A 25394-nucleotide genomic window follows, 5' to 3' on the forward strand; every position below is an offset into this window, starting at 1 on the left:
CTCATTTGAAATTAGTCTAAAACATCAGTGTTCTTGATGCAAATGACATCACCCAGATTGGCTTTTCGTTTGTAAGAGTAGCTAATCATTTCATTGTGACTGAACCCCATGATCAAATCTATCTAATTCTCTTCTTTTATTGGCAAGATTATTATTCTAAGTCTTTTACTAGCAATCATAAGCGAAAATCTGCTCAACAAATTCCAGTATTTTTTTAGTTAGATTTGGTTTTGTTGCTAAAGATAGGCAGAGCGGCTTTGTTTTATTTTTTATTTTCCTGGCTTCAAGAAACATGGCCAATTTATGGGAAACAAAGCACAGCAGACCTCTGTGGATAATTGACTGGACTCTGGGGCGAAATCCTAATTGAAAGACATCATCCCTAAGCTCTACTTGCTGTTTTGGCATCTGGTAAGCATTACACTACACAAGACACTTTACAATTACATGTGTGCTACTTTGGGAGCACTAATTATGCTTACCTGAATTCAGTTTGGAACAGAAATCAGTCATTGCTGCACAGAGCTATCATTTCACTTAATTACTATGTTCTTTATGAAGCAGCAAAACAGTTATTAGATTACCTGCTTAATGGTAATACAAAAATGTTGTAATTCGAGCGACATACTAAACTAAATTGGTTTATTATGGCTAAATTGAAAGTCTTTAAACACTATGGTATGAAACAAAGCAGGGCCTATGGGAGATATGAGGGGGACTCTCACCACCTCAAATGTTTTTTTTTTTAATCTTACATTCATTTTCTTTAATAGAAATCATAATAGATCCAACAGAGATAACAAGACAATGGGAACAATGTTCATCCTAAGATTCAATACAGTATCAAAGGAACTCAGCAAATACCTCCAAAAAGCTGAAGCCCTCTTCCTGACAAGCTAGGTTGACCTGGTTGCTCTCAATAGGTGCCTTCATGCCCTGATCACACAGAAAGCTTTTTAGCCGCTGGAGGTGCCTTTTTTTATTCTTTTTTTTTTAATGAGAATGAAGCTTTTTGCTTGCTGTTTTTCGTGTCGACGCGCCTAGTGTTTTTGTGGGAGCACTCTGAACTCCTACAGTTGAAAAAAACGTTAACTCATAGCGGAAAAGTGCCCCACATTATCTCTTTTATTGTCATCATTTTTTTCCCCATTGTCCAATCGGATGATTTGAGAGGCGGGCCTTCTGTGGTGGTCACAACAACAAGTTTACAGTTGGTAAACAATGGAGGAGAAACAGGTGGTAGCAGTTGCTGGATACCCAGAGCTATACGGCCAGACAATAGACAGCTGGTTGTCAAACTGCCCCCGAGTCCTCTAAAATATGCCTGGAAATGTCCATCATGGAGGCAGCAAGAGGGTTCCTGGCTTGAACCCAGGGTCAGAGGTTCGAAACCCAGGGTGGGGGTGGAGCTTGCATGCTCTTCCCATGTCAGCATGGGTTTCCTCCGAGTGCTCCAGCTTCCTCCCACAGTCCACAGACATGTATGTTAGGTTTTGTTGGGAACTGTTAATTGGCCGTAGGTGTGAATTGGAGGGTGAATGGACCCCTGCCATCCCCAACAGGATAAGTGGTTACGGAAAATAAATGAATGAATGAATAAATGTCCGGCAGCGTATAATACTGATGTTGTTACCGGCGGTGTTTCAAACTCATGGTGTCCAGCAGCAATATAAACTGACACTGCCTGGCAGGGTATCATACCGCCGCAATAGGAACCTTTTTGCATCGGTGTCTGACACCAAAGTCACAGACAAAGTGGCAGTACTTGACGTGGGAATGAGCTGGATATCATTACTATCAGGCTAATTTTAAAAAATGAGCCTGCCACAGACTCTAAACAGCAACAGTCATGTCATTATTTTTGCCCAGGGGGGCAGCAATTGTATCAGGGTGGTCATGGCCCCCTTGCCCCCCTCCTTGGGGACGCCACTGGTTTGATGTGGTCATTACCTGATTATCATCACATGTGCTGACATAAAGTGAGTCACAATCAGTCTTCTCTCTGAGGCACACACTAGATCCCCTCTAAAAGTGAGCTCCCGAAAGCCACGGTATAGTTCACACACTGGCTTTGCACATGGCTCACAAGGATGTGCACGAGTTTTTGGCCTTGATATAATAAACTATTCAACCAGCAATTTATGTAGAATTTATTTTTTAAGTTTAAAATGTGTGTGTATGATCTCAGTTTAAATGTAACTCATTTATAGGGTTGATTACACCAACAAATGATTCCCTTTTTGTGTTTACAGATTACAGACAGCAACGTGCTTGTGGTTATTGTAGTCCCATTAAATGTACTTACTTACTGTGGAGCCTGGCTGGAATCAGGGCCTTGGTTTAACAAGCACTGAGGCGAGGTTACTCAGCGTGTGAGACTTAAACGCTCAGTTGAACTTCTACCATTTCCACCTGCTTTTGAATAATGTAAACAATACATTTTGCCAGATGTGTATCTTTATGAATGCACTGAGATATACATGTAAAAATGTGATGCGTGACTTCAAGCTGTGGGCTTTGCACAACACAAAACGTCATTTTTTATTCAACATCTGGTTGTTACTGTGGCACAGAGCAGCTAATGGAGTAAGGAAATCTGGCATAACCGCTACCCCCTGCTCTGCATCATCCTTCCTGTGTTCCTGCCTCTTCAGCTCTCTCAAAGTAATAAGGAAAGAGGGCTTTGATGGCTCTGTGTTAAGAGCAGCCTAAACTGTGTGACAAGCCTCAGGGTTGATTTAACCTTACCATTCTGGAATAGTTTCTCCTTTCACATTGTAAATTCACTGGTAATTCCACCCTTCTCTTCCTCCTTCCTCTCCTCATCTGCAGCAGGTCAACTGTAGTTGGCGCACAATCTGTGGTCTGCCAACCATAAAAACCCTCTTCTTCATTCTCTTTATTGTCGATTTACCAGCCCTTTCTTCTTCCTCTTCTCTCTCCGTCCTTGCACGTTACTCAGCCAAAAGTTACTGTAGGGGTCCATCCTAAACCTTCATCTCTGCTGCTTTGTTACACAAAAAGAACCCTGTTTGTATTTTGGAGACAGATCCACCTCCCACCTCTTTATATCAGCAGTTTCTGAAAGTGCTGATCTGTTCTACAAACCTCTCAGTGGGTGTATGGCACCAGCTGGAAAGTGCTGTACAGTTTGCATCAATTGCTTTAAGCTTACAATGACAGTTATTCTACAGCAAAACAAGTCTTTTTCCTTGGCCTCTTTTCCTTTTACCTGATTCATTTCTGATTGAAACGCTTTAGTTCCTTGACCTGGGCAGCACAGACGTGCTCATAAAAAGCCCTTGGTTGATTTATGAACACACAGCGGCCATGTTCTCTGCGCTAATTACAGTACATTCTGATGTTAAACATAAAAACATCACTTTAGTACTTCAGGGCCGTTTTGTACTCTTGTTAAGGGCTAAGAGATAAGCACCTGCTGCAGGGTCAAGTCCAGACTGGCAACTCAACTTTCATAGTCGCAACAGCGGTTATTACTGTTCTTCATTTAGCAATCAATCATAGTCATTAGATTATTCACATCACACTAAAATAGCCTCCAGGGCTGTTCAGAGCACAATATGCAGGAGAGGTGGAACATAACCTCGACTAAGAAAAGCACAAAAGCACCACTGTCAGGATTCTTTTTTGTCCCTAGATCCTGGTAACACTGAAGTCACTCTTTAAATTTGGAAAACAAACATTTACTGTAATGTAATGTCAAGATGAACTCCAGTGGGTGATCATCAAAAGGCAAACAAACGAATACGAACAAAAGTAAGTTATTCATTCAGACGCAGGCATTGACTCATGCTCATTTCCCAACCTGCTTTGTATGTCATCATTTTTAAACAGGTCAGTATGATTTTAAATTTACTGATTTAAAGGTCCAGTGTGAAGAATTTAGGTGGATCTTTTGGCAGAGATGGAATATAATATGTTTTTTTGTGTATAAACACATTTAGAATCATTGTGTTTTTGTTACCTTAGAATGAGCCGTTTATATCGACATCGGGAGCAGATCCTCGTCCACAGAGAGTGCCATGTTGCACCGCCATGTTTGTAAATGGCCAGCTAGCTTTAGCAAACCTTTGGCAAACCTTTGCATGGTGATGTTAGCTTTTCAAACCAAAATAATCAAATATTTAAGTAGCTATAACAGAGTGCTACAGTACATTCAGAAAACGAAATCAATACCTTCAAACTAAAATTAAAATGGGATGTCTGAAAGTTATTTACGTTGTGTAAACTTGCTTGTGTCCCCATGAAAATAGTTGCTCTCTCAAGCTGCTTCCTGTCTCATCTTTGACTGACGAGGCAAACAGCCAATCAAAGGTCATGATCAGTAAGTGACTAATCAAAAAAGCAGAGACATCAGCCACTGTTGAACCAATCTAAGGAGCGGAGACCCCAATCACTGAACAGAACCGTGAGCACACATTAGCAAGTGCTGGGCTAGCAGCCTGTCTGCAATGTGCCGAACAGCATGGAAGTAGCACTGATTTGTACTGTCGAAACTGCTTTATTCAATGTCTTTACCAGTTTTAATCACCAGATCTGTTTGTTTTGGAGAGGAAGACACCTCTGTGGATAATTTGGCTCCCTGTAAAATCCTCCTTAACAATGAACACTGAAGGAATTCTAACTAGGAGAAGTTTCAGATGGTCATAATCTGCAATCCTCACTGCTAGATGCCACTAAATATTACACTGTTCCTTTAAACTGATCTTAGGAGGATGAGCAAAGTCATTTCTTGACTTTCTGATTGTACATCACACAACCTTGCCATTACGCACCCTCCCATTAAGCGTCTCAACAACCTGCCATAATGATAAAGTTGGTCTGTTCTGCTTGCTTTGATAAGACCAACTGTTTTCAGTTCATCAATCATGTATAATGGGGTGTTACCATGGTCTAACAGTGTCACTTCTCTTGCTGGGGGAACTAGAACGTCCACTTTTGTTTTGTTTTGATGTAATTTACAATCCAATTAGTCACCACAACTGAAATGATGGATTAAGCCTCATCTTTCAAGGCGACCACGGGTGACCGACCTGCAGGACTCCATCACATCTGAAAGTCGATAAATGTTGCCTGATGATGAAAGTTTTTAGGGTTAGTGTGAGCATTTCACTGTGCCTTCTGACAATTTAGAGAGTGCATTGAGCAGAATTGATCTATTCTATTTAGTCAGTTGTGACTATTTATATCATTGAACAATGTCAGTGGTATTTCATAGACTAATTGGAAACACTCAGAGGATTCCTAGGGTGTGAAAACTTTCTGAAGCAATCGAGCCTGACTGGGTTAAGTCTTTTTCTTTGTTTTCATTTCAAAATAAATGTACTCAAGTCTTCTTTTTACGGCGTCAAGGAAGACTACTGATGTCCTTAAAACTCCCCGTAAAACTGAAAATATTGGAGATAATGACAATACCAGTCCCCTCTTACTGTTCCGTCTAGTATTAACACGAGTCCTGTGCTTGGAAACCGCAACTAAAAGGCATTAAAACCAGAACCATTTACTCATATATCTAACAACCAGGTAATATAGGGTGCAGAGGTGGCAGGCAGTTACAGAAGAAGCACCAACAGTTCCTGCCATCCTGCTTCAGAATGTAAATTTTTACAAGACAAAGTCACACAGGCAGAAATCTAATTTTGCAACGCAGCTAAACACATCTGGGTACAAGATGCATGCTAATCCCAAATTTCACCGGAACCAGAAATATGAAGTGAACCTTATGTTGCAACAGATGTGCAGTACACACAAAGTCACAACTGCAGATCAAGTCTATTTAACGGGCCTTCAGGTGAGGAGCAGCTGTAATACTGCAAACAGATGACAGCGAATGTGCGACTGACCAAACACCTTGCTGTTCTTTAAGAGTCTCAGGGCTGCAGCGATGACCTTTGCCTGCCAGGGATACTGCAATGTCCTCAGAAAAACCCTCACATACAGCAAATGCTGGACATCTACTCCTACACGCCACCTGCATCCAGTCCTCTATATTATTTACCATGCATTGTGAATTTTAATGAGCAAATTTCATATAAGTTTTTTGGCCTTTTTTAACTGGAACAGGTGAGTAAAGCAAGATCACAAGAGAGGAAGTAGGCAGGCGAGGCATAGCCAGAGGTACTCAGCACCTCCTGCTTGATTAATTTCCCTTTGTTCCCATAATGTGTTTACTACCCTCACTAATTGCACCTTTCACAAGGCAATGAGAGGAGCCCCAATTAAAAGTAATAGATACCTAAGTGTTCTAGGATTGGTTGACTTTCCTAACAATCAGCAAGTCGTTGGCAGAGAATGTAGATGTTGATTAGATTTACTTGTAATGAAAACCTGTCTGTTTTATGTCCGATGCTATGTGATATTTACTTTTATACAGATGCAGGCTGTCACGAATAAAATATACAGTTTAGGGTGGATAAAGGAGTGCTTGTCGGATTCCTGATGCAAACAGAATTCCTGCTACTTTCACTTCAACACATGGACACACCATTACTGGGATTGAGTAACGTGGGAAGCTCATACAGGTCTTTGATTATGAGAAACACAGACTGCAGCAAAAAACAGCCTGCTTTAAATTTTCCCCCTGACAATCTGCACAAACTCAAACAGGTTTTGGGCTGTTTGGGTGTTCTGAGCTGCTCCACAGGATCAGGAAGCAGCCTGATCCAGGCATTTTTATGAAGGACCGGTAGCAGATATATATGTTTTCCTGTCCAACATACCATAACCTTTTTACTTATTTAGTTTTAGCCAATTGTGAGAGTGTGCACTGTGCAGCTGTGTAAGAAAACAATGTGAAACTAGAATTGCTGCCTGGTGGCTATACAACACATTCTCACTCCGACCTCGTCACATATTGACCTTTGGTCATGGATTCTCCACGTCCAGATACGACATGCAAGGTACCCTGGGTGCGTTGGTTGTTGATGTTTTGGGACACCGTGTCAAGTTCTGTCTGTTACATACATTGTCTTCTTTGAAAAACTACACTTCTGTTTTCACAGGAAATTTAATGTTTACATACAGTGTCTTACAAAATACACGCACTTCGTCAGTGAAGCAACGCAAGTTGACGTTGTTTTTCCTCTAACAACTAATGCACGTGGTTAGGTTAAAAAAAAAGAACAGGTTTAGGCTTTATAATCTTACGGGACGGGGTACCGCTCTCCCGGATTAAAGTCAATGTTTGTTGGATCCATCCAACACCCCACCCACCTGCTCACCTCACTTAGATTTTCACTGCCTTAACTTTTGTTCTTGTTCCACCGCGTTTCCCCCTGATGCTGCTGAGCCCTGTTAAACTATAATGACAACCAGCTGCACATCATGCCAACGTGAAAGGACAGCTTTTTGTCAGTGTCTGACGTCAGAAGTCTCTGCCCAAGTGCTGAATTTCGACGACTTCGGAGTGAGACCGGGTTGGGTTATATACCTCTGCTAAACAGTCAAGAGGCAGTTACAGTTTATATCCATGTCTGTCCAGACTCAAATGTAGCCATCACAGCGGAAAATGCTTCAAATATTCATCTTGCTATAAAGAAACTATAAATTCTTAAACATGGATGCTTCACATACATCTTCAACCAGCAGCACAGAAGATCTATACAATTTAAGCAATTTCAAGACGGACACACAAGATCAGTCACCTATTCAGTGTCCGACCAGAAGTCCTCCCTTCTATTCCTGAGATGTGATCAGAAAAGAGATGGATGAGAAAGGGACATATACAAGGTCACAGTGACCCTTGACCTTTGACAACCAAAACCTTATCAGTTAATCGCTGATTCCAAACACACCTTTGGGCTACATGTGAAGAAATTCCCTGAAGGCATTCTCGAGATATCTCACCCATGAAAATGGGACAGAAAATACAAAAACATAATGCCTTGGTCACGGCTATCGCAGCGGCATAAAAACACTATATATATATAGAGAGAGAGAGAAAATAATCTCACATCAGCCTCGACCTACAGACTAACATTCTTCAGCACTGAGTCACTGTCAGAGTCAGGCAGAGACCAACCAGGTATAACGAACATTTGTGTGGCTGCTTGCACTGTGCAGCCACACAATGGGTAGTGTTGAATTTCAAAGGGAACAAGGCTTGTATGAGATCAGACCTTCTGATGGCCTCCACAGTGAAATATGTCATTATGCACTCTGACAGCTCATTGATCATCCGTCTTACATTTAAAAGCTGGAGGCAGAAATGTAGATGGAAAATTTCCTTTAAGAACAAGGCATTTTCAGTTTTGGTGTTTTGGTTTATTCAACAAACTTTACATGATTAAGGAGTGGACCTGAGTTGGTCAAATAACTTAATGATTTAAAGGTCCAGTGTGTAGGATTTAGTGGCATCTAGCTGTGAGGTTGCTGAACTGAAACTGCAACCTGGTCTCACTCCAAAGTTTTCGAAGGCCGGTGCTTGGTCAGTGAGTCCTCTGCTCTGTCTGATCGGCATCTATATAAATGGCTGAAACATGTGGGACAAGGCAACCCAGTCTAACTCCGAAGTCGCCGAATATGGGCACTTGGTCACTGATTTCTAGTGTCAGACACCGTCGAAAAAAGCCGTCCTTTCACACCATTGTCGGAATTATACACACCATTGTTCTGTAATGGCATCAGGGGGAAACACAGCCGAACAACAACATAACTTGATGGAAGGGGAGGAGGGAGGGGGGTTGAATGTCTGAGTAGGGCAGATGGAAGTGGTGGATGGGTCCGACAACCACCGACTTTAACCCCGGAAGCTGGCATTCGCCTCCTGTTTGAATATAAAGCCAAACTCTATCCTTTTCCCCAAACCCAACCATGTGCGTTAGTTGTTGAAGGAAAAAACATCAGTTTGCAGTGTTGCACCGATGTAGTGCGTTTATTTTGAAAGAAACTCTATGCAAACTGTACATTTCCTGTGAAAACTGAATTGTATTTTGAAAACAGATAATGTATGTAACAGGCTAAAGTTGACATGGCGTCCCAAAACGTCAACAACCAACACACCCAGGGTACTTTTCACGTCATATCTGGACGTAGAAAGTCCATGACCTAATGTCAATATGTGACGAGGTCGGAACGAGAGTGTGTTGGAAACGTAACTTTGGTGGCTGACACCACAATGTGAAAGGTCCTATCTAGAGCCAGTGTTTAATTTGTCCATTCTGGGCTACTGTAGAAGACCAAGACAGCCTCTGTGGGACTTGCTCTGTATGTAGACATAAGCGGCTCATTCTATGCTACCGAAAACACAACAATTCTTTTTTTCAGGAGATTAACGTAATGAAAACATAGTTCTGGAAACTATATACTTTTTCTAGCAATAGACACTTGGTGGAAATTAGGGATGGGCATCAATTTTCGATTATCGATGACTGATTGTTAAGGCTTTTGATCAATCACAAATAATTTTGATCGATAGTCACAGTGTTTCCCCTACAATGCCTGGCATAGGTCCGGCGCGCCGCTGTGCAAACGAGACCCCCCGCCCAGCGAGTCATCGTGCCAACGAGACCATTCCGCCCGGCGAGCACGGCGGCTCGACGGGCCTACGAGACCCCCGCCGGACCTATGCCAGGCAAAAAATCAGAAACAGACGGAGGCTCTCATCGCTCTCCTTGGCGGCTTCCCTTGAGGCCTCTGAAAACACTACGCCATTGAAAGACTGAGGTTTTGCTGAAAACTGAAGTCTGTAACTCTGGCTGGCAACGGTTGTAAACACCCAGGGGTGAACTGCGCATGCGCACCATTCTTCCTCTTTGGCCTGGGGGTTGAAGCTCAAAAGTGGGGCAGCTGCGCTCTCTTGCGGCGACAGTCTGCACTGCACTCTTTTGTTTTCTTTCTTTTGAAATACTTGCTTATCAATTAATCGATAATTGATCGTTATTTTTTTTGATGATCGAATAATGAATTTTTATCGTTTGCCCATCCCTAGTGGAAATGAATCTGAGTTTAATAATAATCCTGTCACTCACCATAGCTAGAGGGATGATGGCCTGAATATCCCGCTGCACCACTGTCAACTCCGTCACCACCTTCTCTGAATCGGGAGGCGGGTTCTGCCCCTTGTAGTCAATGTTCCAGTTGATCCTTCTGGTCACCGAGAGGCTGGTGAAATTCTCCATCTCAAAATCCAACTGCATCACCTCGACATTGCCCAATACATCCCTGCCAGACCATAAAAACACACACAAAACAGAATTAAAGCAACGTTCACACCACCAACATATTCCTGAAAAACACAGAATAACAAGAAATTCTGGCGCTGCATTCAATGTTTCATTCTGGTGATAGAATTGTTGACTGGATCGTTTTTAATTATTAAACATGCCATTCAGTGAGCTGTCGACACACAGCTCTGCAGTTATTTTTAAAGTTTTCTTTAAGCTCCCCTTGAGTTGCAAAAAGAGATCATGTATTTATTAAAGCTTCAACATGTGAAGAACTGCAGCCAGAAGCTTTAAAGCAGTAGATACTTGTCAGATGATGTATTTTAGTATTTGTTCTTTATTCAATATTGTACATCTGCATATCTGAAGGCATGGTGGCACATGAGATAAAAAGGCAGCATGTACTTATACATATGCAGTCGATCACCCTTAGGAAACATCATAGCTTTATTTTCTTGTACTGGAGCTGAATGTACTTTTAAAATAGTTTGATCAATGAGTCGATTTTTGATGAGTTGTCCAGAGAAGATGGATCTTGTTCTTGGCTTCAAGTTGAGGGTAATCAATGTTTTGCATTCAGCAAAGCTCACATGAGCTTTCAGTCATTCATTGATAAAATGAATGTCATAACTTTTCATCAGTCAGAACAGCTCCTTTGGTCTGGTTATTAGAGCTCAGACTTCCTGACAGAAACAAGGCAGTTAACATGTCTTAAAGGTCACAGTGTGCTGTTTGCAACCTGAAGCTTCACAACTGGACGACTGACTTCTCTTTTGAAATGTTACCATTCTTTAGATAGAAAGACAGAATTATTTTATCAGCCATAAAATACACATAAAAACTGATACGCCTAAAGAAACCTATGACATACACCTACAACTGCTGAGGATTTAATTACAGGACAAAGCCACATAGTCCAGTCAATCCAAGTCACAAATGGGCCCAACATAGGAAAAATTGCAATAGTTTTTATTGATCCTTATACCTCCCTGCATCATATATTAAAAGTATACCTTCATGGATTAAGTGGAACAATCTTTTTTTAAGGTCAAAAGCAAAGTTTTAACATTTTACAGTTTCATTGTCTGGGTGAAATGATGTTAATATTAGAGCATCTATGTATCATCAACTTATTTTTTCATCCACTTAAAACAATTTATTTAAATTTAAATAAATTGCAAAAGCAATATGGAACACTGCGCCTCATGATGATGTACCAGAAAAAGACATCCTGTACGTCGTAAGGGGGATTTACACTTGTGCGGCAGACCCTACACCGTAGCCTACGCCGGTGTGAGCATGTGTGTCTGTGTCACTCTGCAGTTACACCTCCAAAACACTAGTGGGTGGCAGAGGTTTCTCTGAAGTGTTGTAAAGTTTAGTTGATTCAAAACACACATTAAACATGGCTTAATACAGACAATTTCAAACACAGACAAACACTTGTCTTTATCTGGACACATTTTCCCCACAAATATAACATGCTAATGTTTTTAGCACAAACCTATGGCATTTTACATTGTATAAATTAGCCTAGCAGCTAGCAGACTTTTTCCTCTACTCATATGAAGCCAGGATAAATCACACACAAGACTTAAAATGCTATTTTTGTGGAGGCTTTATTGTCTTCACAATTTATTGTTTCTTATCTGTGAAATTAAAGTAAATAAAAGCTTTGTTTCTACTGAGGGAAATGGTTTCAGCTTACAGAAATAGACAGGAGGTCTGCGTTGCTGTGTCGCTGCGACTTGTAGTTACATTTCTGGCTACGGCGTAGGTACGGAATCGATTCAACACAGAAGTATAAATCCTGCATTGGATGGGATGGAAACACATACAGGGCAATAGTGGAAACTTCTATTTGTAATGCTTGAAAACATTATGGGAAATTGGATGGTTAGTATCTGATGGTTACATGTGAAAGAACATCCTCAAAAACTAATTTTTAGGCATAAATTGTATGAAAATATCATGTTCAGAAGCAGAGATATGCACTTCTTTCTGTGATGCTGTGACATAATTGCCCCAAACTTCAAGCCCTGAATTTACCTTGATCCACTAAGCATATAATGGTATACTTTTAATATGTTGATTGGATGTCCCACAAGATAACAAAAAACCTTTAATGATTACTACAGCAATTTTCTCTGGGTCCAACCACAGATTGACTGAACTAACAGGCTTATTTTCCATTCTTCTTATTTCCATTGTAACCATTCTTATCTCTCATTCATTTCATTGTTTGATGTGAAAAATAAGCAGCAAAAGCGACTGTAATGATATTCAACGTTTGATGTAAACACAAAAGCTGTCAAGAAACAATCCACCATTATTATTAGTGGTTTCGGTTAATACAATTTCCAGCCATTATGATAAGTGGTTTCAGTTCACACCTTTCTTTATTAAATAAAGTCAAGGTGAAAGAGCTGAAACTCTGCTAAAGCATATTACAAAATGAATCATTCTCTCATGCTGCAATTTAATCTGTTAGTGCCATAATCCTTTTATAAACTGTTTTTTTTTTTTTGTCTGGTAACAAGCCCTGAATACAAATATTACGTCTGTGAAACTAGACGGATTTTCAGACGCCTGGATTAAGTTGCTCTATTTGAGTCTAACTAATGATCTATCAATACCCAATGTTAAACGCCCTGCTTTTTATTACCCTTGGTAGTCAACATTTAATTTTCAAGCAGCAGACACAAACATCTTTAATAGCCTCAAATGGAGCAAAATAACTTGATTCTCTCAACCCTGTTTCTTAAAAAGTCTGTTCATGTTCAATTAAAACAGCAAATTCATATTTCTGAGAATGTTAATCCACCTGTACTGAATGTGTCTACAAATTAAGAACAAAAAAGTTCATTTTTAACCTTTGAAATAAAAGTTTGACTGAATAATTTTAACCCAACCCCACTTAACAGGCTCTTCTATAGCATGCAGTTGAACACCTTGAGTTAAGATTATTTTGTCATTTTATTTGTCATGTTATTGTCCTCAAACTATCCAGAAAAGTTTTATAAAAATATATTTTTGTCATATTTGCTGAAACTTTGACTACATCCACACAGCAGTACATGAGACAGATGATCTGTGAAAGAAATCATATTTCTCTGCCTCCTCGCGGTACTGAACAAAAACAGCCAACCAGAGCCGAGGAGTCTCTAATGCAGCTGTCAATCATGTCGATTGCTGCTCCTGAACTATGGTCAAACTGTCAAACTAGGCAGCGCTGATCAAATATGAATCAAGATTCTGTTACTGTATTTCCTATTTCTTGCCTCAAATGTTTTCAGAAATATATTTTAGTGTACTGTTTAGCTGTGTTAGAGAATCCTCAGCTCTGACTGGTTGTTTTCGGTGCACCGCGGTAGATTCTGGGGAATGCCATTAGAAACAGGAGAAGGAGAAGGAACACAGACTATCTGCCTCTTATAATAGTGACAGTTTCAGCAAATATGACAAAAGTTAATACGTAGTTTAAACTGTCAGTGAAAAATATGGACCCTGCAACCATCTTTTAGGGTGCTTTCAGTTTGTCTCCTTTGGTCTGAATCAGGGACACATTTTGTTACAAAGTTGCATAATTGCCTAGAGTTGGTTCATGTTTTCACAGCAGCATTTACAAGCGGACCAGATCAAATGCCTTGTGTGAGAAAGCTGCTCTTGATTGGTCAGAATTTCCATGTGGGAAAAATCCAGGAAGTAAACCAAACGTTGAAGAAGAGTACACTTGCAAGATAAATGTGACACTTTCTAATGTCACAATGGAGGGACAACTATGCAGGTTGATTTTAGCGCTGCTCGTCGTGGACAATATTGCTGTCATTGTTCATTTTAGTCAAACCATACAGTTTGAAAACGAGGCGCGGCTCCAACTAGAAAACAATGTTTTGATGCATGTCAATGACAAATATTGACACTGAAACCATCTTCTTAGCATTAACTTTCATTGCATTTAATTGCATTTAATTTGTTTTCTGGCTATATGCTGTCACACAGGTTTTAATAGACTTAATGATCAGACAAAGTACACAGGGTCGAACACAATGACGACAGTTTTAACAGCTTTTTAATCAGGGAAAATACCGTCACTGGCATACATATGTGTTACCATGACCTGGACAGATTTCACGATCAGAAGATGGATTTATTATTGGTTTAACTGTTGCTAAAATAACATATCTGCTATCATAAAATCCTATGATTGGTTCATTTTCTTTCACACCACCAACAAACCGCACCAACGTCCATTTGAAAGCGGACCGTGACTGACCTATTCGAGCGGTCTTGGTTCAGTTCTTTGATCCGCAGCAGGGTTCGATTGACAGCTTTCACATCAGCCCAAATGAACCGTACTGACCATGCAAACGCACCTGAGTTTGTTTTTAACTGAACCAAACAGGTTAGGTGTGAAAGCACCCTAACATTTCTTTTACAGTCTAAACTCTATGGATGTTGCTTTAATGTTTAATGTATGATGACACTGTAAGATTTATGGTAAATGGTCAATTTTAACCTTGTGTCTTTTTTAATCTTAAATATGATGATTTCCTTTTACTTACATGGATGGCAAGGCATTTTGCTCACTAGTTGAATTGATTTCCATAAATCTTTTTATATATTTGTTAAATATTAAAAACGATAAAACTAACTGAAAGCACTGGACAGAATGCACTGATTTATTAAATATTTAACAGATTCCCTCATATTTCCCCTGACCATAACCAAGTGTTTTATAACCTTAAACATAACAACTCCAGACCATACAGCCCAGCCTCCTCATTATGACTCCTGTACAGTATAAGAATGTCACTTTTCCTGTTTGGAAAATGTTTTCCGTCGAGTGTTTTCCAGACGGTGATCACATTTCCACCAAAAACTATTTGGCAAATGTATTTTGTATAGGAGACAGGGTCGGACTGTCTCACTGATGTAGCGGAAAAAGCCTCATGCCAGACATGATAATTCATTTATTTGTGCATTACTGAAAACAATCCAACCTGACGTTAGACTTATTTATTTACCTATACGTGTTTCCACTTATGCACGGCTCTGTTGTTAAGAGAGACGTTAAAACTGATGAGAAGTGACAGTTTTCTAATGGCATTCCTGCTTACTTAGACGGAGTTATCATATGCAGTGAATTAATCAGTGATCGTCTCTGAATGAAAACACTGTGCAGGTCTTGTCAATAAACAATCACTGCTCCCTAATCTCGCTAGCTAGCTTTCTTCTTCTATCTTAAGGCCAGAGTGTCGAGCTCGTGCGAGGGGATTGCAAATTTGGGCCTGCCTCTCACTTTCAAATAAGCTTAACTGCAGTGGCTGCAGATTTGCTTCTGACCAATCAATAGCTTTTGGTAGATAACCTGATTGCTCTGGTGGCCGTGCATGTGAAATATTTCAGCATTCCCTCTCATGCTCCTCTCTGCAGTGTGAAAATACCAAACACTTTGGCTGGGATCTCACTGCAAACATGCCAGTGATGTAGCAGCGATAACAGCCCTCCTGTTATGAAAATCCTGCTTGTTGGGTTTGTAATCCTCAGGTTCAACAAGCCTTACATGAAACTGTCTCACTGGTGGCGAAGGGGCAAATTAAATCTCTCTCCACCCGTGACGAGAAGCATCCCACCCAGACCTCACCTTTAAGCTGAGAGCCAGGCGCTTGCCGTCTGTCCTTCACAAAAGCAGAGACCCGTCCCACCATTCAGTCTGAGAGCCTTTTAATGAAAGCTGCATCAAACTATCTGTACGAGCCTCCACCCACAAAAGGCTCCTCTCAGGAACATCGTGATGAGATCTCAGCCTATTTGTCTCGACATCACTCACTGAAAACAAACACCCCCGTCTGTCTGTGACACACTAAAGCTGTCATCAATATGGCCCACTGGAGTGAGTACATGTACAGCCGCTCCATACAGTGTCGACTGCCACCACCCTGGAGGGGAGGAGAATGATGTTCACAATGCACTGATCTGGGTTAGGGGGCATGTTTTTATCAGAGTAAATTGTGTAAAAAAAAAAGGGGGGAAAATGACATTTCTACACTTGACATTTTGACATGGGTTTTAGATCAGACTTAGGAGAAATATCAAATCACTATCTGTCTGCACACGGCCTTATCAGAATGCTCATTGATTCTCGTTTTGGGTTTCTATCTCTTTACATTCACAACAGCAACAGTAACCAAACCTACGACAGTCTTAACTTAAAGGGACAGTTTTAATACACATTTTTCCTCTTACCTGTAGTGCTGTTTATCAGTCTACATTGTTTTGGTGTGAGTGTTAGAGATATTAGCCGTAGAGATGTCTGCCTTCTCTCAAAACATAAACCTCGTTTCCACCAAACACCTTCGGTATGTTCCCTTTGGAACCAAAAGTTACCCTTCAGACATGGTACCTAGACCCTTGGTCCGTTTAATGTTTCCACCACAAACAGTACCCTTAAATGTGGGCGGGGTTGTTGTCACTCACTGCTCCGTCCAGCACTCACTGTATTTCCTCATTATCTGTGATCCTACATTATCATTGGCCCTACAGGTGTAGGATGTGCTAGGTATCATCCTGTGTCAGTTATGGACGTTCAGGGATGGCATGTCAGTCTGCACTTGTTACATGCAATGTGTCTTTTCAAATACATTCCTGTTTTCACAGGGCATGAAGAGTTTCAGCTTGTTAGATGCATACAGGCTTTTCAAAATAAACATACAGCACAGTATTTTTAGGTTTACTCCTTCAGGTTTAGGCAATAAAAGTACGTGGTTAGGTTTAGAAAAAAACACCATGTTTGGTTCAAAATAAGTACGCTTGTTACTAAGGTAATGTAACGTCACGTGACACATGTATCTAGCGTAGCATGCTACATAAACTAGCACATCATGTTGTAATTAAAATAATTTAATTGACTTTTGGTTTCACACTGGACATGAACAGTGGGCTTCCAGGTGGAAGTTTTGAGTCTGTACGACCCATCCACTACACCTCCTGCTCACCCCTATAAGGACTTCTTCACTCTTTAAACTACAATAATTGCCTGCAGCATGAGAAACAGCCACCACCCAGTGCATCTAATACCGCCACTAAGGGTGCCTCTGTGTGTCGGTGTCTGCTGCCAAGGGCCACTGGCCAAGCATTGGTATTTGACGAGATGGGAGTGAAAACGAGCACCAACCCCCCCCCCAAAAAAAATATCTGAAAGCCTCAACAGCAATGTCTCCTTCCAGAAATTGTGAGCAGTTTCATGTTTCACGACCAGTTGCGTAAAGGACATAAAAGGACAGCTTTTCGTCAGTGTCTGACGTTGGAAGTCACTGACCAAGCAGCTTCGGAGTGAGACCAAGGTGCTTGAGTAACTGAGTCATGATTTCTAGAAAGAGACATTGCTGCTGCGTTTTTCAGATGTATTTTTCTGGCTCTTTGAGCACCACAAGCCATTATATCCATTATATCCATTATATCCCCCAGACATCTCTACAGCTGATATCTCCAATGCTCAGCAACTGGCGCCACAACAATCTAGTCTGATAAACAGCACTACAGGTAAGAGGAACAATAGGCCCGTTTCCACCGCAGGAACTTCGGGGTAATTTTACGGGGCCAGGGCCGTTGGTGCGTGTCTCCACCGCAGGAACCACCCCCGAAGGACAGAGTTCCGGAACTTCTACAGGGGCTAAACAAGTCCCTGCCTCGGGGTAGGTACTCAGAACGGCCCCGAAAGACTCCTGGCTGGGGCTTGGGGATTACTTGGTGCTGATTGGATATACTCAAGGAGGGATGTGACGACAACAGAAAGCAACAAAATAGCCGGCATTTTTAGCTCGTTCATATAGCTTCTGCCGCCATCTAAAAAAAACTCACTAAATGGCTCGTGAAAAAAATATTTTTTCCAGCGGATATCTTAGTTACAATATGATTGAGCTAGCAAAGCAGTTTTGTGTTGATATGTGTAGTATTTATTCAGTTATGGGAAGTCACGATGTCTAGAAAGCATCAGCTAACAGCAGCAGCAAAGCTAACATCAGGACGTTATCTGTTAAAAGCCTCCCATTGTCGGATACGACATGAAACTACTCCAGTTAGCTCAATCATGTTGTAACTAAGATATCCGCTGGAAAAAAATATTTTCTTCACGGGCCATTTAGTAAGTTATTACAGACACCGCTATCAGCTAACGGCGTCCCTACGTCCTCCGGCCAAAATGGTCGCGCAACGATTACGTCACATCCAGAGCCCGTAACTTTACAGGAACCTTCCTCATACTCTGCTCTCTCAGTGGAGACACGGCAGTTGAGAGGGCCGAGCGAGAGGACGTTCCTGTAGTAGTTCCTGCCCCCCAAATAGTACCAGGAACTTCTTCAGTGGAAACGGGCCTAATATGTATGTTTTTGATTTTTGATTTTGGGTTGAACTGTCCCTTTGAATTGATGAGCATTTTCCTCTCCTATGCTCTTGTAGCTGCTGTGTTAAAGTTTGTTTTATTGCATTTCCTTGGGGCGTCTCAATAGGATTGACCTTCTCATCAAAATACTAAATTATGTATGTGTTTGCTAATTAACGTCACTTGAGTCCCATTCTTAAGGTTTCAGAGAAAACAAGGAATTATCGCCATAAAGAAATGTTTATTAGGCTTTTCTGTCCTCCATTGTGTTCCATAATTAAAATGAACAGATTAAATATTTCATGTGACTGTTTGCTTCAGATTTGTAGCTACTAGTATAGAAAACAGTCATATTGGTGGTGGACAAATAAAATTCAGCATTAAGCGGTGGGCGGTGAAAGCTTAAATGAGTGATTTCATACCAGAGGAGGAGAGAGGAGAAGTAAACATGACTTGAGAAAGTCCGCTCTCGTTTCCATTACGTTAATGATGTACTGTCTGTATAGCACAAAGTATATGTTTTAAAAGCTGTAGCTTGGGGCTTTTTGTGAGCTCAGGGGGATTTCATTCTTTGATCAGAGGTCTGTTTGAACTGATTAACAGGGAGCGTTCATCGGATCAAAGCACCGCGAGGCAGAATTACAACAGCCGAAGAACAGAGATGGTGAACAGAGAATGGTCCGTGCTTAAGTCCATAATATAAAATCTGAAGCACTTTAGTCCACAACACTGATTTTTAAAAGCATTTAAAGCAAAGTATAAGGATGCTTCACTGAAATAAAGTTAGGGGGATTAAAGTTTTATGGGGATTTACGCACTGGAACTGTTTTTCTGGTGAACAACAGTTGGCACAGTGACTGTGCGTAGCTTCTTAGAGTCTTGTCATCATAGTGAGGTTGCCAGGTTTTGTATCACTGTGCCTGTACTGAGATCTGTATACAAAGACTTGTGCCCACTTATTGTATGTCCCAACCTGTGCCATGGTAAAGATGGACTGAGCAGAGGAATTAACTGTCGTGGGCTATTTTCTTCCATTTACCACCACAGTGACTGTTTATTGGGCTCTGAGTTCTGCCAAATTACCAGTGACCTATTCTTAATACTGTCCTTGAATGCATCATGTGTAGACACAAATGGAAGCTGCTGCTCTGCTAATGTGCTAGTCACACTGCGCCTCCTGTGTAGACATGATGTCAGGCTGTCGCACACACACTTGTGAGTAGGGCTGCCCCCGACCAAACTTCAGTCGACCAGAAAGGTCATTAGTCGTGAAGATTTCATTGATCGCTTAGTCGCAGAAAAAAAACAATTGTGAAACTATTAGGAGCTGCGCCTTGTCAAAATAATCAAAACCTATAGGAGTGGACCATGTGGGAATTTAATTTGAAAGGACAGACACAGGAAGTGTCCACGCTCAGCAGTCAGACAGGACTCAGGTTAATTTCCAGGGCTGGTACCTGCGGTTATTCCACAGGCTAGTTAATAACATGTCGGGCAGGAAATCCAAAGTGTGGGATCATTTTGAGAAGGTGAAGGACGAACCCAAGGTGATATGTAAACTCATCTTCATTGGTCGACTACAAACATGACGTATCATCTGAAACATGGAAGTAGCCACATGCCCATTAGCCCACAGTGTCATTAACAGGCGGCTCGCTCAGTGTGTGACGTGCACTTGTAGATAAAATATAGGCCTATATTAATGAAGGTTCATTAGTACGCTTTTGTATTTCTCTTTAATGTAGCACAGTGTTAATAATGTTACTGATACTATTCTTTCTCACACCTTCAACTCAAACCACTGTGTTGCCCCGCCCTAATTATATTATTTAATAATTAATATGCTAAATATGCGGGCGAATAGTCGACTAATGGCCCTAAATGATGACTATTGGTCAACTAGGAAAATTCTTAGTTGGGGGCAGCCCTACTTGTGAGTGAGAAACAAGATACATGGACGTAAGAATGAAGTCAGTGAGGGCTTAGTCCACAAGTCCAGATGGTGGATATTTGGATTCAGCCTCAGTATTTTCGGCATCCGTTTTTATTATACAGGAAACATTGTGGCGCCCACTTCCTGTTCACAAATTCTCATCTTACAGCCAAACAGTGCACTAAAATATATTTCTGAAGACATTTTAGGTGAGAAATAGACAACAAAATAAAAGTTAGTAGTTTAACAGTTTCTCTCTCTCTCTCTCTCTCGATCCGCTTCTATACTCTTTGTAATGGTGGCAGGCATGTGAAAATGCTTAGTCTGAGCCACAGCCCTTAAGAGAGCTGAAATCAGATTTGAGCTGAGAGATGAGCAGGGAGATCTGGGTGCTGGTAAGATGGAGGGAAGTTTACCTCAGTTAATTTACACATATTATCCACATTGTTACAAAGCTGGTTGTAAATTGGCAACGTGAACGAGTATCCTTCTCTCTGCTGGGCAGCATTAAACAGTATTTGAAATGGGAAAGAGTTCTTGATTACATTAATGGCCCTTTAAGAATCTATGGCTTAGCTCCCTTCCATGTACACATACGCTCATGTACATCACACTTATGCTTATTTGGCTCCGTTTGTGACACAGCCTCCCCTTTTTCTTAGTGTATGTCTTAATCCTCTGTGTTAAGTTACACGTATATATATATTCTAATTTACTTCTTGCTTTCTGTTTGTTCCCATGTCTCCTTAAAACTTAATAAAACGTTAATCATAAAAAAGAAAGAAAGAAAACTAGCAAAGTATTCCTTCAGCACACAGGTATGGGGTTGATGATCGTCTCATCTGACTCTTAGAAAGAAAGCAAATAAATGCATTTCCCAAAACATTGAACTGTTTTTAAAAAGCTTAAACCAACAAACAAAGACATTTATTGATCAAAAAATAGTTCAAATTACTGAAAAACTGCTAAAATTGAGCCATTGTCTGCTGCGCTCCCCACTCTGCACAACATTTTTCCAATTTTTGGCCTACAAAACTTACCTACAAAATAAAATACATATTGTTGTAATAAAAGATTCTCCCTTGGGTGTGGAAACAATCTATGTAAACAGCCCCTTGAGAACATCTATTGCACTAAAAAAAAACCCATTTTCTTTTTTCATGCAACTTCAAAATGGGCAAACATCAGTGATGACGGAGCAGCTTTGAAAACGGGATAAAAGAAATGAAAGAGTGCTTGTCAGTCCACGTCTGTCCTGCACAAGTTTTTGTTGGGAGTCAATATTGGCACTTAAAAATGAGCTGTGAATCTTTTTTTCCTGTTTCATCCCCCGTTTTAACACTGAATTATTCAGAGCACAAAAATGAGACTCATTTCATAAATGATCGGTTATTTCTGTTGTCCTGACTGCGACAGTGGTAATGCCACAGCTTTTTAAAGAACATTATTCATCTGAAAGCCATTGACCACGATCAATAATGCATTGGTTCATGTGGTGTTATCAACAAGCCGCTGCTAAAATGGGACTGTTCCAGATGGGCGGTTACAGGAGAATAAATGGGCTGAATAATTCCAGCGCTGACTAGAGAGTGATCCAATGAAGAGGAACTCCAAGATAAGTAGAGAATAATAAAGAGAGGAGTGTGATGAAGAGATCAACAATACGGCCCGAAGGGAAAACACTGTCACCTCATTTCCTCAGTTTCAGGTAATTTTGAGTAAACAAAACCAGCTGTTCAAACAGAATTGGTACTCAGATGTATTCACCAATGAGATGCAAAATGATGCTGGTGTTTATATTTGTCTTTTTTTTAGGGGGGGAGATGGAGGGGGTTACATGTGTTAGGAGCGGGGGCTTTAAATAGCAAGCAGTTACTTGTTTGCTGCTTAAATTTTGCACTAAAAGACATATGAATGAGAACAATTATTGAACTTAGAAAACATATTTGAATTCTGCTTATTACTGCATTGAATTTGGTAATTAGGGGAAGAATTGTCTTGAGAGTTCATGTGTTTTTGGGGGGCTCATTACTGTAAAGTCTCTGAGCTAGGCTGCTGAACATCCTGCAGTAAAAGCTCATCAGCTCAAATGAAAGAAAACAGGTTTGGAATCTTTTTTAGATAAAACAAAGGAGAATATTATCAAAAAGAAAGCTGCAGGGAAATGAAGGTGCTGAAACGGTGATAACAGAAACTATCCACATTAACTTATTCATTGTGAGCCAATAAAAGTATTGATGAACCGATTGTGATATTCTTGGCTGATACCAATGTTGTTGTTGTTGTTTATTTACTTTTGGTTGTTATTTAGTCCCCTGTTTGTGCCAGGGAAACAAAGAAATCTGTTTCAAAGACATCATTCTTTCATTACACCCTTTGAGCACAAATTCAAGCACAGAAATTTATTAAACAACCTGTAATATAACTTTCTTTTACATGAAAAACATCTTTAAAAAATAAAAAATAAAAAAAAAATGCATGTTCTCCCCATGTCAGTGTGTGTTTCCTCCGGGTGCTCCAGCTTCCTCCCACAGTCCAAAGACATGCAGGTTAATTGGTGACTCTAAATTGTCCGTAGGTGTGAATGTGAGTGTGAATGGTTGTCTGTCTCTATGTGTCAGCCCTGTGTGTATGAATGGCTGGATGAGTCATAATGACCATCTGACTGTATATAATGTATAACCACATTTTAACAGAATAACATTACTCAGATTTACAATGTGTTAAAACTAGAAAAAGAAGTTCTTTCTAATCAGACAGACTTACGTGATGATCAGCACAGGCAACTGAGTTAAAGGAAATAGCCTTTTAGCTAAGTTAGCACACCGTCAGCCAGTCTCTCCGAAGTTCACAGCAAAAGTTACATTTTTTGAAAGTACTCGAGGCAAATTCAGGATCGAAATATTACAGAGTTTCCAAGACACATCGGATATCACAGAGATTCCTATAAGGATTAATGGTCTCAAGCCCTGCCTGTGACACAACAGAAAAACATCGACCACTGCCATCGGTGAGTGTCATCTTATTTACCAATAGGCCAACAGCAGTCAACAAGGCAAATATCTGCTGATAATCTGGTGCATCCCAAATAAAAATACATGTAACATGAGCGGCACGTTTATTGTTTATAAATAGAGCAGCAATGGGAAATATTTACCACTTTGTGGCTTCCTTAAATCTTGAAAGCTGTATTCTGGCAATTAAACTGAGAAGATATTGAAGTCTGAAATATATGCAAACATTATTTTCTGTTTAAGTGAAATTTAAAAAGGCTGCCCACAGGCAACAAGTCCTCATACTTAATGAAAAAATAGGTTACCTGTCATCGCTGTCTAAAAATTACACTTTTGACTCTTTTAACCGCCAATGAGTGTTTTCTGCGCCTAAAATAATGTTCTTAAAATGTGGTTAAAGCTACTGTGTGTAGGATCAGAGCGACTGTGGAAGAATGGGACGCATTATATGTGGATGAAATGTAACATCTGAACTGCTCAGATTGATCAACTTCGTTCTCTCAATGCAACCATCACATAAAAACATATGCACAGCTGCTTTAAGTTAAGGCAACTGACACCACTGCAGCTCAGGAAAACGAATCAGCTTCATGGTGCCCTCATGATTTCTCTGGTAAAGTCACTTCCCACAGCAATAAATAGCATTGCATGTTTTTGCCCGTGACACAAAACAGAGTGCAGCACAAATCTTAAATTACCGAGATGATGTTTTGCTGGAATATATTACTTAAACCTCCTTGAAACTCACTCCGTTTTGATACAAATAAAGACTTCATGCAGACCTTCAAACAACCTAAAATACTCATAATGTGAAGCAATTTCACAACACTACATTTCCACAAGAAAATCTCCAGAGGCATGAGTGCTTTTTATATAAAAAGATTTTACGTTCACGCTCAATCAATTTGATGGGAAAGGAGCATTAAAACATGAATTCTTCCGTGACACCACTCTTTATAATTTCAGATGCCTATTGTTGGGCTGTTTGGCTTTAGGTGGTCACAGAATTGACTGGGTTTTTGACAAAATGCAGCGTGACACGTTGTTTCTCTATCCATGCTTGACCCCCTACTGGACATTTCACACATGGTGACAGGGTGGCAAAGATTACATGACATGGGTCACTAAATATAGCAAGAAAGGCTGCCACAAAGGCGCTAAGAAGTAAACAAGAGAGGAATGCTGGATTTCCTTTTCAGGTAAGGCCGCTCTGTCTTCTTCCTCTCTATTCTCTTTCTCCCCAGCCATGAGGGAGTCCATTGGGATGCCAATATTTAGACCAGCAGTTGCTAATGTCTCCGAGGCTTGGTGATAACCGGCCTAACTCCCAGTGCTTCAGTTCTTAATGAATTGAACGCATCACATATTGTGATTTATGGCTGTAAATTTTTAGTTGCTTTCCCTCAGTGGAACTAGCCCAACAGCAGGCCAAACTGCACACGTGTAAAAAAAACCAAAAAAAAACTACAAACAAATTGTGATGGATGTCCACTGGGGTAATGTGCAAGCAGCTGTTTAAAGGATCGGTTCACTCAAAGTCCCAAAACACAAGGAGAAACCTATATTCTCACCGACCTAAACTGGCATCCATTTGGATAGTTTTGTCTTTATTTGCAGACTCAGAGTTCTGCCAACACTTCAGTACAATTGAGGTGACTGTAATTCTAAGTGTTGGTCCCAGCATTTATCAATGCAGCAAGTCCAAAAGCTTTGTCTTAGTTATTCTGAATAACCCACAAACTTTATTGTCGATAGTTTTCATTAGAACACTTTCTACCAGAGAAATAGTCCCTAAAAGACTGTGGAAAGAGACTACGGTAAAATATAATGCTGTTCAACTTTTGAAATATAATCTTTTTTACTGCATCCAAAGTTTCCAT

The 25394-nt window shown here is 40.5% G+C and overlaps 1 protein-coding gene across 2 annotated transcripts in view; it reads right to left on the reverse strand.

Annotated features, from left to right (window-relative positions):
• Positions 1-25394, reverse strand: part of tmem132e (transmembrane protein 132E) — a 555530-nt gene that overhangs the window by 67836 nt on the left and 462300 nt on the right. For both annotated transcript variants that reach the window (XM_033642168.2, XM_033642158.2), the window contains exon 4: positions 9990-10182. In XM_033642168.2, coding sequence (XP_033498059.1) covers positions 9990-10182 — 193 coding nt within the window. The remainder of the gene's footprint in view (positions 1-9989; positions 10183-25394) is intronic.

The sequence above is a fragment of the Epinephelus lanceolatus genome, chromosome 11 (assembly GCF_041903045.1).
Source record: "Epinephelus lanceolatus isolate andai-2023 chromosome 11, ASM4190304v1, whole genome shotgun sequence".
NCBI lineage: Eukaryota > Metazoa > Chordata > Actinopteri > Perciformes > Serranidae > Epinephelus > Epinephelus lanceolatus.